The sequence below is a fragment of the Rhipicephalus microplus genome, chromosome 2, assembly GCF_043290135.1.
Source record: "Rhipicephalus microplus isolate Deutch F79 chromosome 2, USDA_Rmic, whole genome shotgun sequence".
NCBI classification, from domain to species: domain Eukaryota; kingdom Metazoa; phylum Arthropoda; class Arachnida; order Ixodida; family Ixodidae; genus Rhipicephalus; species Rhipicephalus microplus.
In genome coordinates, this window is record NC_134701.1 from 264,203,754 (window position 1) to 264,217,817 (window position 14,064).

General features: G+C 45.0%; 1 protein-coding gene across 1 annotated transcript; it reads left to right on the top strand.

The window, feature by feature from the left end:
• Positions 1 to 5,637: 5,637 nt before the first annotated feature.
• LOC142776683 (uncharacterized) lies at positions 5,638 to 12,231 on the top strand. The gene is made up of 2 exons (XM_075880788.1): positions 5,638 to 5,866; positions 9,392 to 12,231. The coding sequence occupies exons 1-2, from the start codon at positions 5,780 to 5,782 to the stop codon at positions 9,677 to 9,679; spliced, it is 375 nt and encodes a 124-aa protein (XP_075736903.1). The 5' UTR covers positions 5,638 to 5,779; the 3' UTR covers positions 9,680 to 12,231.
• Positions 12,232 to 14,064: the final 1,833 nt, after the last annotated feature.

Here is a 14,064-nt window from a genome sequence, read left to right on the forward strand (position 1 = left end):
TCCAGGAAAATGGGTCATATTCTGTGATTCGAAGGCAGCGCTTCAGAGTTTGCAGTCTGCCATGCGTTGGAGGAGTCATGACCGATTGGTACAAGAAATGAGACATTGCCATCATGAAGCTCTAGCCCGAGGGCATGATATTATATATCAATGGCTGCCTGGACATATCGGTATTATTGGAAATCAATTAGCCGATGATGCGGCCCGCTCAGCTCATGAAGAAACCCGTGTAGTCCCTATTCCTCTATCAAGTAATGATGCAGCAAGACAACTTTACCTGCTGGCTCGAGATCTCACACGCACGTTCTGGTCGTCTACCAGCTTCCAAAGGTGTCAATTTCATGAACTGGATCCTTCGCTCAAGCTAAAGCTACCATCGCAACTTTCCCGTTCCGATGCGACACTGTTATGCCGCCTTTGGTTGGGTGTTGCATTTACAAAGGTGTACTACTTTCGCATTGGTATGGCAGACACTCCTACATGCGGCTTCTGCGGAGCTGAAGAGACCATCGAACACGTCCTGTGCATCTGCGCTTGCTACGACACACAGTGATGCCAGCTCCGGATAGTTTTGAATCAACTTGACCCCGGACCATTTTGTGTGCAGAAGATACTAGGACCTTGGGCATCTGCCTCAGTTGCGTAGAAAGCAACTAAAGCACTGCTACTTTACCTAAAGTCAACAAACCTGAGCGACTGCCTGTAGACTGTGCGTGCTCCCCGAGTGTGCTCGTTATTGTGTCTACCTTCTCATCTTTCTGCAACCTCTTTTCTCCCCTTTATCCCTTCCCCAGTGCAGGGTATCAAACCGGATGTGCGTCTGGTTAACCTCCCTGCCTTTCCTTGCATCTTTATTTCTCTCTCTCTCTCGAGCTTTTTCGACTTGTGTTAGCAGACGTAGGCGTTTGTTTTCCCCATACGTGCGGGATAGTGTGCTTGGCTGTATCACAAGGCTGTTTGCGAATAATTTTGCAGTGTCCGTGTGCCAATGATGGAGAGAGAGGGCAGAACGAATGGCGTACAGATGTTTTGTTGGTTCCAGTTTACATCAGAAGCTGATTCAAGAACTCCCTTTCTGGCTTCGAGCTGTGATTTACGCGGAATTTTGATGGCGGTGGGGGAAAGCGGGTGGTTATTGCCCGCATAGCTTCTTAAAATTAACAAGAGGGGACGCTTGCGCTGCGATTTTTCAGCGACCATGGGAATCAAGGGTAGTACGTGAATTTGCCTATAGCCTTCGTTCTGGCGGGCCTCGGACGCACTTTCGGATTTATTTATTGCCTGCGTTTTGGTTTTGTTTCGAATGAAAGAAGGGACGCTTATGGACTTCATGACCCGATTTCAATTGGTGAACCTAAAAGATCATGGTAATGAAGTGAAACTGCAGAACATTTGGTGATTTTTGTTTCGTGACAACGTAGCGAGCTCCAAGCCATGCGAAGTCAAATAGTGTCGAAAGTACGAAGATTAGACAAATCCATGCTGGCTGATCATTCGCATGCTGACTGAAGCGCCATGAATTGCAGCTCCCATAGAAACTAGCGGCAGAGTTCCCTCTAGTGTACCCAAAGGAAACTTTATGATTACCTGTACGTATGTAGATGATCTGATCTGTTGCGGATTTTGTGTGTGCGTGTGTTTGTGTTTGTGCGTGCGTGCGGCGGGGGGTGAGTGTTAGAAAGTTAAGGGGGTTGTGTGCGTAAATATTTGGCTTAGAGCTGGTCTCGCAAGAAAACAACTTCTCTGTATAGACCCAAAGAGAGAAGAAAATGAAAACGTGGCACGCGATTCTCCAACAGGTCTCGTCAAGCTGCGCCGCGGGTGTTTCAACGTTCTGCCACGGGGCAACAGGGGGGCTTCGCACTCGGGACGGTTGGCGGAGGGAGGATGTCATCCACGAGCGAAGAATGGAAGAACGAACGAAACGGGATGAAGCAAAGGGGAAATAGGGAGAGAACGCACTACGTTTACGGGGGGCGTTAGACTGGTGCATAGAGGAGAAACAACAAAAGAAAGAAAGTGTGCGAGAAAAGAATAGGGGGCATCGGGGAGGTGCTGCGGAGAAGAGATTTAGCGGATCCCGGGCGTCGTACAGTGATGAAAAAAAAATGTGCGACAAAAAGCGGTGATCCGGTCGCAGGACAAAAGTCCCGCCGCGCCGCCGACGTGCGAGAGAGAGGAGGAAGGGAACGCCACGCGCCGCGCTCGCGAGGGTATATGCGCAGCTGGACCCCTATTTCTTCTCTCTCACTCAGCCTCTTCTCTCTCGCCTCCCCTTGCCACGCGCATGCGCCGAGCAGCTTCTCAATGGAAGCCGGGATTCAGTGCGCCCCGGTCAGCGCAGCTCTGTGGATGTGGGCCGCAGCCGAAGGAGCCGAGTAGGCGTGGAGAGCGGCGTTTTCCTCGTCACTGGGTCGTCCGACGGCAGCATCGCGTTGCGCGTGATCGGCGTTGTTCTTCCGTTTGTTCGCTTCTTCAGCGAAGGATGTTGTCGCCGTCTTGTGCTCGTCGACAGTGACCTCAGCCAGTGGTGTCCACCGTTCGGAACGCCGAGAGAAGGATTCCCCCGCCAACCCATGCACTTACTCTGAGGTGGGGGCCTGTTGGCAGCGGGACGGGCCGTTGTGTTTCCGTCCGGTGTCGGAATCGCGCGCACTTGTTGACGACTCCGTGCATCGGCCTCTTTTTCCCACGGGTTCGCCACTTCATCCTGTCGCCGGCTCTTTCTGCGGCGGCTCGGTTCCTCGGATTATCTTTCCTGCATTTCCGGACGTATACTGCGGTTCATTCTGAAAGTGTCCCAAAGCATCGCTGGCTTTTCTCTTTCCTGTGCTAGTCTCGGCATATTCCGGTGAGTATTCCCAATGTGTGGTACCACTGAATACAGTAGAAGCACTGGTTGTCCTTTGTGGGTTGGCAGGGAGTTAGGCTGTCTTCGTGCGAATGCCTCATTACTCTCTGAAAAATGCTCAAAGGGCTGCCCTTGAAAATTTGCCTTATAGTGCTCATCTGCACAGCTCATTGAATAAATAAAATGTGACACCTCGTGTTTGTTGTCTCCTGATTGACAATCTTTCATTGTTATGCTGAGGCTCGCTGTTTCCCAAAGGCTGGTAGCAATTTCCCAAAAACCAAAGCCGAAGCTATTTCATGGCTTTGGCTCCGGCTACACCACAATGGTTGCCTGGGACAGCCACTGTGGAGCAATACACTGCTGGAGCCGTCTGAGCAACTGGGCCTTGTAGCATCCATCCAAAGTCACTTCACTGCGACTAGCATTCCTAGAACATTTCAGACTTCACAGCTCACGATGGTGCAACCGCTGTCGGCTCTCATGAGTATTTTTCGTATTCTTCCAGTCATTGTGGGTCAGTGATAGTGTCCCTAATGCCAACTGTGCATTAATTATTTCACTCAAGAGAAGCCATTTTGTGCAGTGGCACCAGTTTGTTTGAGCAGATCTGATTTATCTCAAATGTACACAATTGAGTGCGTTCACATTATCCAGTGTTTCAAATGTCGGCACATTCAATATTTGCATGAGGTGATTCTGCACAAGCATGCCTTGTTGGCCGTAGCACTCCTTCAAGTTCTCTGTGGCACACTTGTGATTCTTTTCAACCCGGTGGATGCCATTCACCATTACTGCTGCCCTGCGCATCGACACTGTACTTCGGTTTAAAAGATACTCGGTGTTTGAAAGGGTGCTGCTTTCTTTAGTGTCTCTTCCCATCAGTCCCTGCTGAACTTTTGTCGTTCCAATTCTGGCAGCCTGAGGGGCCCTGCCTTACTTTAGTTAAATAAGTGGGCTTAGGTGAGCAAAGCTTGGTTTTAAGTTTTGATATGTGTCACAGAACGAGCGCTAAAAATGGGCGCGCCGCCAAATTCTTGCGATAACGCGCGAAAGAGACGCCGCGAGGTCAAAAGAAAAAACAGAAAACAAACATCCAAGGCTCCCCGGGGCGTGCGCTCTCCTCTCGGACGCGTGGCTTCGCCGACGAACCTCCTCACCCCACAAGGGCGGCCTACCAAGCGCTGGAAAGTTCCAGAAGGAAATAGGCGTGGTCAGACCGAGTTGAGTCATCCGACGCGGAGGGCATTCGAACCGTCTCGTCTCTCCCCAGCCTTCGCTGCGTATCGCGCCGACGAAATGACGAGAACTTTCTGGAATGTCGCGCGGAAGGTATTTAACCGAGCAGCCGAGACGAGATATCAGGAGAAGACGGAAGTTAGCGCCAGAGCGCGTAGGGTATACCGCCGTGTAGTCGGCGAAGGTTTTGTCCGTAGAGACAAAGCAGGAGATGAAGAGGATTTCCACCTGAGGGGTGAAGGCTCGAGCTACAGGCAAGAGCGTGTGTCTACCGCTATTGAGCGAAGACGCGTGGCAACAGCTGCGTGTGGGAAGCCGACGTGTTTCCGGCGAAGAAGTTGAAGCTTGAAGAGTGGCCAATTGAAGGCGCGAGGTTTCCTGGAAGAGAAACTTCAGGGGGCAGCGGAACGACAACAACGCTGGACTTTGAGTGAGTGATTCTCGGAAGAGTATCATCCAGACTTTTGTTCCAAGAACTTTGGACTGGATAGGTTTTCTATCTCTTTAGTCTTTAAGTGTCTTGGTTGTTCAATGCATGCGACTGCATTGTAGTGCGTATCGTTGTCTGTGTCCGTTGTTTTGAGTGTGGCTGATTGTACTGTGTAGTACGTTGTTTGATGGGTGACGTTTTGTATGTAACTATTGTGGAGTGAGCTTATTTGTGTATTGTTTTTCTGATCTGCCATTATTGAGAATATAATTTTGTTTGTTTATCAACTCTCGGCTCTGACTTGTTCTTTGGGCCACAGCCGGCGTCTGCTGGCGCGAGAAAAAGGACCACTTCTAAATTGTCCACGCTTTCGTGGTGCGGTTCGGGGGGCCAATACTTCGGCCCTTGGAATTAGCCCGGCGATTGCCTCCCTAATAAACGGGACCTGTGTGACAATATGAATGAAACGCTTCTTGGCGAAGACAGTGGCCACCTTTTAAACTTTGTGCAGTCATCTGCTGTCATTCGCTGAAGCACCCATTCGACTGTACCTTTTATCCCACTGTCTTTACAGCATTGTAAAGCTTTTGCGCATCATTTTTTTCTAATTACTTTAGCATGTCATTAGTCCTCTTAAAGCTTATGAATATTGTGTGCAGTGACAAGTTACAATGCCATGAATTTCATGCGTACTACACCCATGATGTTTCAAACACTTTGTGCCTTTGTTGGTCACTTTTGTTATACTGATCTCGCTACTACAGTACACACAGGTGCATATTGTTATCTCCAAAACCACGGGTACTCTGGCAATCACAGGTTTTGTCTCTTTTATGCTCGTCACGAGCATAGTTTCTTGCCAAGCTTGTTTGGAGTTAAGGTAAATGAATTTGATTGACAATTTGCTATCTAGATATAGCTTCTATCGCTTACTCAAACTGATGCCGAACAATGCCAGTTGTCACCAAAAAAGGAGTAGCACTTAAAGCAAGTCACAAAAATCTCTAATTCTCATTGCACTTGATGAATGAAAAACATTTTTACACCAATCAATTTTCAAGGCAAGAAATTTTGACAGTGACTTAATTTAGTCATTATTTGGAAATGTTTTACAAGGTTTCTTTAATATGATCTTTTTTTCATGCAACATATGATACTGAGGAATGCAGAGTGCATTGACATTGCCTTGTTAATCTTTTCAGGATGACACAATTTCAATCAATCACAACTTTCTTAATGCTTGCAATGTTAAGACAGTGATGATCAATCTGATGGCTGTATTAGTTGATGTTCAAGAAAAAATAGCAGCTTTTCAGGACACCGATGTATTCCAGGAGCATTGCCAGGTAAGCCATGATCTGTACAATTGAACTCTGCTGTTACGGATAGCGTGGTGATTCGAAACATTTTATTTGAATCATTTGAGCTGAAACAGAGAGAGAAGCCATTGGTAAGTTGTGTTGTCTGAAGCGCCTATCACTTTAAATATGTTATGCAAGTAGTACAAATAAGGAAAAATCCTATTTTATTATAACTTGTCTTGCTCTTATCATATGCTCTTAGATTTAGGCTGGTCCTGATTATAATCCCACCTTCCTAAATCGGGAGGGTCAGAAAATTAAAAAAGAAGGCAGCTTTTCACTAGGGGTGCCATGCCTGAAGGAAGCGCAAAGCTAAGCAGCATTCTTCGTTTCTCTTCAGTTTTCTTTTTTTTTCCTCCTCTCTTTCTCTCCTGCCCCGCCGCGGTGGTCTAGTGGCTAAGGCACCCGGCTGCTAACCCGCTTGTTGCGGCATCGAATCCCGGCTGCGGCGGCTGCATTTTCAGAGGAGGCGAAAATGCTGTAGGCCCATGTGCTCAAATATGGATGCACATTAAAGAACCGCACGTGGTCGAAATTTCTGGAGCCCTCCACTATGGCTTCTCTCATAATCATATGGTGGTTATCAACAAGGCTAAATGTCTATGCTTGTGAAGCCAATGCTAGCCAACATTACTCAGCGCTGCTAAAGTGTGAATAGATACTATATACTTCATACAGCAGGCTGAAAAAATATTTATGCATTACAGGATATCTCGAATGTGAGTTGACCAAGGTTGTAGTAAATGACAGCAGACACAAATGTAAATGACATATTTTGCCATTGGCCTATGCCACCCATGCCCTCGCCCGAGCTTATTGTTTCGATGCTGTGTTTAGCACTGGTGTATTGATGAAGTCAAACATTAAAGAAAAACATTTAAAAAATGATGGCGATTCCTTCGCATGCATTAGGTGCGGACGAAATTGCACAACATCACAGGCAGCTGTTTGGGTGCATCAGCAGGCAGCAATAGGGGCAGTGATGTAACTTGGCCCTGCTGGAATTAAAGAAGCACTGACACGACTTTGAGGCACCCCAAAAGGAACGTTTCTTGTTTTCATGGCATGCACTATCAACGCTCTCTACACATCGGAGCAAGGCAACACGTACAAGGCTTTACTCGTCCAGCATCCATCTGCAGGCGAGCTGCATCACAATTAACATTATCACAACAACTCAACACAGTTTACTCTGTGTTTGTAAAATCTGTGTCCTTCATGCAGCCCATATTGCAGAAATCGTTGTCATGGTATCTGGACGACATTACACTTGACATTGTTTACATGAATCACTCTCGTCTGACAGCAAACTGGCAGCTGCTGCTAGTATGTGGCGAGCTGCAGCTTTCCCGTGACGTCAGGATTGTGTTGACACGTCACTGCAAGGCCGTCTTCTTGATACCGAAACAGATGTTTTAAAGGGACCCTGCAACACTTTCTGAGCACGGTCAAAAAACACTGCCGATCGGTAGCAGAGGCTCCCGACAACACGCGAGCCAAACATTATAGCGCAGCACGTGGCCTGGAATTCACAATAAATTATCAGTCAGCTAAAAATAGCTTTCTCGTCTCTCCACAAATCGCGAAAAATAAGCCCAGTAAGCCCATCTATCAGCCATTGGCTGATTTGAACATGGCGCGCTCGGTTGCTACAGAGATTGCCGCAAGAAGCCGTCACTTGTCCTCGCGTGCGCGCGGGATCGCACTGAAATAGCTGCGTATTCGAAAAAAAAATCTCAATATCACGAGGGATGAGGGACGTTTTTTGTTTGCCCCTGCCATCCCTCCCTGCTCAGCTTCCAGCGCTTTCGTTGGGACAAGAGAAGAGAGAATGTGATTGCAGCATGTGGCAAATCCTCGTGACTCCGCTCGTACTGGATGGATTCTTAAAATTTTTGTGGCGTTCAATTTGCGTGGTAATATGCTTTTTCAGTGAATTAATTTCATGATTACTCAAAAATGTGTTTCAGGGCCCTTTTAAGGTGGTAATATTGCCACATTCCTCCTTCAAGTTTTCTTATCGCCCCGTTACACTGTACGTAATTCTCAGCGCAAACCACGCCTGCAGTGTTCGAAAAGCTTCGGAACTCTAGTAGACCATTTTGTTAAGATCACGCCAACTTTGCAGACATTACAGATTATCCTGGAACCCGCGTGGCTGCTAGCAATAAAGCTAGAATATTCAACGACTTGTGTATAAATGCCGACGCGCTTCACCACTTCAGTTGATCGACGGCCGACGCTCCATTCACCGCTATCAATGCAAGTCTGCTACTGTTATCCGACTTTCCATATAGCGGGCACAGGTTCGCCCAAATAAACAGTTTTATCTTAACATCCAGTCTCCGGCCTTCGGCCACGTCACGATTCTGTGACAATATTAAAATCATAATCAATTCATTCCCAAGCACTACGACACTCTTCTTAGGGTTCTTGACACCTGCATTGGTATTCCATTTCACTGCTTTCTAAAGTAGTGCCCAGCTATAGGTTCAAATTCAAACGACTGTGGTATGTCTATTGACTTTGATCATCTTTGTTATGCTGTGAGATAAGGTGGAACATATGGTACAGTACCAATGCCGCGGCATTATTTGCAAAGTAAACTGCTCTGGAAAAGTTGCATATGTGTCTAGCTGTTCATTGATTATACCAGGCAAACAGTGCTGTGTGTGTCAGCTCTTTGTTGGAAAGCATTGGCATTGTGCGGCCCTTGTGCTCTCAGCGAAGCATGTGCATTGCAACTTTGATCATCTTTGTTATGCTGTGAGATAAGGTGGAACATATGGTACAGTACCAATGCCGCGGCATTATTTGCAAAGTAAACTGCTCTGGAAAAGTTGCATATGTGTCTAGCTGTTCATTGATTATACCAGGCAAACAGTGCTGTGTGTGTCAGCTCTTTGTTGGAAAGCATTGGCATTGTGCGGCCCTTGTGCTCTCAGCGAAGCATGTGCATTGCACCAACACTTCCTGAAATTTTTCGGGCATGCGTCATGGTAAACTGTACATGGTTTGAACAAAATGAACAAAATTTAACGGCACTGTGCTCGTAACTATGCCAGATCACTTGCAGGACTTTCTACTTGCTCGGAAATAGTGGTGATCTTGAGTCCTCATGTAATCTGTGCTTTCACAGTCAACGCTTGCTTGTAGCTGCTGGTGAAACAAGGAGAAAAAAAAGATTTGAAACTCGGCGGTCAAGAAAATGGAAGGTTAAGCTTGCGCTATGACTCGTGTTGATCAGTTTCTAGTCTTACGTAGGCAGGCGCTTTTATAGATGTTTTCATAAAATAATGCTGTGACTGACTCTGAGGGGTTGCTGTGGTATGATTGTGGTACATTCTTATTGATGTTGACTTGAAACTCAGAGCTGCCCTCTTTGGTAACATAGTCTACACAACGAGAGGCACGGAGGGTTCTGTGGCATCTCAAAGAAACTCTAGCGTCTTGCCTTACTTTGCACTTTGTATTCACAGTGCTGCAAAGGTGTCATGTCTTTCTTTGCAGGCTATGCTTAGAGCTCACTTTGGCATGAATGTGGCAGACTTTTGTGCGATGCTCGAGGCCATCTTGAGACGAAGAATGCAAATGCTTGAAGTGCCTCCCGTGCAGAGAGAACTTGCTTACCGCACGAAGGAGGCACTTGCCACGGACATGGCAGCTGCCCTATTCTGCCACAGTGAAATATGGGAGTGGCCTGCTCCAATTTTGGAGACGGCGTGCATCAACAAAGAACTAACATGTCACCTAAAGAAGGACCTTGTAGAACTGAGTGAGCTAGATGAAAACATTTAACATTCATAGAACAGTGTGCAGCCTGCTTTTGTGATCTAGATCTAAGAAATCTTGTTGCATTAGGCCTGATATGGCATATATCTTTGCAGTGTGAGAACTGTTTTTTTTACAAACCTGTGATATAAAAGTAGTAGTCAAATCGGAATTTATTGAACATAGGTATGTCGAGCTATTGTGCATATTTAACATTTATAAGTTGTAAAATCATCTTGGATGTGCCGTGCAAAAAGAGCACTGCGGTATATCTGTATTCAAAGTGTTTATCGCCATCCTCGATACTATCTCAAATGCTGTGTTGCACAATTCTGTGCCTCTGCTAGGGTACTACTTCCAAATGTATTTTTTCTCATAAGACAGTGTACACACATGAAAACGAAAAACTGGTGAAGCTTGCACTGAACTGCGCAAGGCTTGAAACAGCGAAATCGGATGATTCTGAAGGCTAATCTGATTGCTTGTAGGCGTTAGCTACGTGGTGCTGGTTGTGTCTGGGCCGCTTCTAGGCTTTAGCTAGGTGTTGCTAAGTTGTTTATACATTGGGTCTTGTCATGAGTAAGAGGGCACGTGCTGGGCGCTGGAATGCGGCGCACGTGCGCAAGATTCCAATGGTGGGTAGATGCACCACGTTCACGTTGGATTGGTTGGAAAGAGGCTCATGGCATGCAACCCTAGCCGTAATGAAAAATCTCGAAGGATGAGCTGTCACTGTGCATTGGGGCTTCAAACTGCGAAGATCAGGAAGGCCAGCATCGCTACCGCGACGAAAGCAGTAGTCCCGCTTGGTTCTGAGGCTGTAAGCAAAGAGGCCTGGGAAGTGGTAGTCGATCTTGGAAGACTCAAGTGTGGCTGTCCGGACTTGCCGCAACCTGTCACAGCAGTTCCTGGGTGGATATACAGCTCTTCCGCTTCGAGCCAGAATGTATGCGGCCCATACTACAATCGTGATGCCGTTTACAGGTTAGGCATAGCCTAACTAAGCCGGACGACGACGAAGACCGGAAAAATCCCGGCAACGAGGTTGAGCGGCGAAGACCAATCGGCAGCAGTCGTAGAAGGTTGAGAAGGACGTCAAGGACAGAATCGACGAACCATTGACACGGCAAGGTCACCAAGTTGACATGGCAAAGTGACGTGAACTGTAAGAACGTTTTGTAACCAAAACTCCATTTTGGCTGGAGAGAGATTAGGCTTAGGATTGAACTTGACTCGGATTGATATTAGTTCTGGTTTCCTTGTATAGCTGATTATTGTGTACATGTTTCTTTTTGGGGGGTGAACTTTGACTGCCAGATTGTTTGCCTTTTTGTGTAATACTAAAATGGTTTTGCCATGTTACCTCCGACTTGCGTCTCTCTCCCAACTCCATCCGCTGCAAGCGCTCCCTAGGTAAATTCGTAAAAGGTCTCAGGGCAGAGTGCTTCGATTTAAACCACGTACAGTCACAGACACGACCTGGTTGCTAAAACTCCAGAGATAGGAAGTCGCGCTAGAACAAATAAAGAAAGAAAAAAAAAGAGAGGCATGGAGGTTAACCAGATGCTTGGATTCGGTGTACTACCCTGCTCTCGGGTTGAGAAATAGGGGGCAAAAGCGAAAGAGATAAAAAATAAGAACAAAACAGGCTCATAGATCTACGGGCATGTTGTGATTAGCATAGGCCTTCTATCGCTTTGAGGTCTTCTTGGAGCTGCTGTTGCCTTTGTCGTTCCCTATTAGTATTCTATTGTTGTATGTACTTGGGGTCTTTGGCTCACCGCCATCGCTTAGCAGCCATTTGTTGGGCATTTGTTAGATTGTCTTCTTCATTTTTAATAAACCAGTGGTGAGTAGCGAGGTTCACTCTGTTTTTGTGGCACACATTTTTTTTTTATGTGGATAGTTTCGTGATACGAGATACAAGGAACAATACAAAGAGTGCATTGATTTTGACCGTGTTGATTCCTTTAATGTGCAGCAAAGCTAAATTCATAGTTGTTTTGGCAATTAGCCCCCTCAGATGTTTAGCTTACATTATGGGAAAGGAACCTATGTCTCGTAGCTTAGCTGTGATAAACAAGCCCCTAAGTAACCCTGGCTTGTGTCTTCAAATTTTGCAATGGCACTTTTGCTAACCTCACTGCGAACCAGTTGTGTGGTGCGGTGAAGCAAACAAAAAAAAGTTTTATTATTGTTGTGCAGTGTCTGGGTTTCTATCATCTGTTTGATTTTCATTATGATGTTGCAGCAAGCTCACGGTAAATGAGTACTAGAGGCACAAGAAGCAGACGAGCACATCTGTGCTTGCCTGGTATGAGCGCGCTGTCATATGAAAACGAATTCCTACCAACTCTCGCCGGAATTTTTAGTACTTCGACAATTTACTTATGTCAAATTTTCCATTATGTATGTCAAACTGTTTTATGATCCTCTTCTTATTTCTTCTGCATTATGTGTAAATCGGCTCATTTCTAGTGGCCAGCCCTTGTTGTCTATCTAATGATGCATTTGAGAACATCTGTGCCTAGTTATTCGCAGTACAAATTTTATAACAATAAACTGTTATATTGCTCCAACTAGTCTGTTGAGTGAAAAACGCAGGTGATTTCTTCGTGCAGTTTTCTGTAACTCTTTCAGGTGCCACCCATGCAGAACTGTCTGTAAATGTGTCGAATTGATACATTACTTCAAGGCACTCAATATTGTAGCAAAAATAATTTCATAATAAGTTAGCTTATGTGTGTTATAGTAACTAATCATAATTGAGTTGTAAATAAGGGGAGATGCGTATTGAAAAACGTAAGTTTTTTTCTCAAATCTTTTTTTTTATTTGCTTTCACAAGTTTGGTTTCTCAACTTTCACAGACACACAAAAAACTAAAGATTGTAATTAAACACGAAGTAGGTTAAAATTGCTTTTAAAGAGCACAAAGTGGCTACTCCAAACCAAAAAGCGTTCATTGTCTTGAGTCCCCAGGAATTACCACCTGGCTGCTTGCTATTGCATTTTGCATGAGGAGTTCACTGAAGCCACATGCTCAAAATAATAATAATGATCATCAAGCTCTCATGGTGGAAGAAATTATATTAAAAACTTCGCATATCTTTGCCGAAGAGATATGCTTCGACTCATACCTTTAAAATGTGTTTTTCTGAAGTTTTATTTCTGTGCAACTTCTTGATTTTATACGTGTTCTTGGTACCAGATGAGGATGAAGTTTTTCCCACATATTCCTTAATATGGGAAGGGTACAAGTATCTCCACTGAAACTTTATATTCCCTGTATAATTATTACGAACCTAAAGCGATCACTTAGTATGGGCTGATGATTCTGAGAATTCTCACATTAAAGTTTTTCTCGTCCATTAAAATATTTATGCACACCTTCTTGATAGTTATTTGCATTCTTCACTTACTGTGGAGCAGTATGAGCCATTAATAGCTCAGAACCATAAAAGCTTAAAGGCATAAAAAGCTTGTCTAAAACAAACTGTATGTTACACATGGTCATGGCACAAAACGAAAACTGTGCAACGTACTATAAAACTGTTTAGATATTTGAAATCAGCATAAAAGTCTTTATAAACAGCAAAAAATTTCATTGCCCTAGGCTACAGATAAATAAAACGTTTTTTTTTCAAATTGCACCTCTCATTAAACATCTAAATAACCTGAAGCCATTGATGCTCTCTTTTGGTATAAATGAATGCAATTGCAAGCTGGGAATATAGTGTAGATTGATTTTTGATTATGTCCATTTTCAGCAAAGAATAATTGTACTTCTCGCATGGCTCGCAGGAAGCGGCATGTTGAAGACCTGTTGAACATGGTAGTGCTTTCAGCAAAGCGATCATATGCAATAGTACACTGCGAAATGAAGGTAACTAAAGACAAATTTTTTTATGTCGGAGTTTCAGTTCATCCAAAGCTGAATATATCTTGGTCTTTCTTAGCCCCTAGATGATATGAATAGCAAAAGCTAGTGGTATACACAATTGTGTACATATTTTTTCAAAGGGACAATGTAAAGCCCTTCACTGTGTATAAAAGCCAAGTGTTCTTGTAGCACTGGTCTATGATAGAACCGTGTTGTCATGCTGAATGTCTCTTGCTTTACTGTTCCTGTCCCACTAAAAGTGTCGTAAATGCTAAAGGAAGAGAGCCACGCTCTGTCACAGGTGTCCGAGTTGTTGCATGGAAAATCGGGAACAATCAATAGTCAGGTGGTCTGAAGAGAAACACTCCTTTTATCAGCGATCTTCTAAAAACTAGGCTGCTGTGTGTAACATGGCCTGGTCAAATATCAGGTGACCCACCAATTAGCTAAGGATCATTGGAATTGCCAGGGGGTGCAAGAGGGGCACTACACAGCTTGAAGACCGTGAAAGGCTTCCTTGTCTAATGTATG

Excerpts from the sequence above, each read along its gene's own strand:
- LOC142776683 (XM_075880788.1), top strand. The coding sequence starts at position 5,780 with ATGATCAATCTGATGGCTGTATTAGTTGATGTTCAAGAAAAAATAGCA. Across the intron at positions 5,867-9,391 it reads TATTCCAGGAGCATTGCCAG|GCTATGCTTAGAGCTCACTT; the intron begins GTAAGCCATGAT and ends CTTTCTTTGCAG.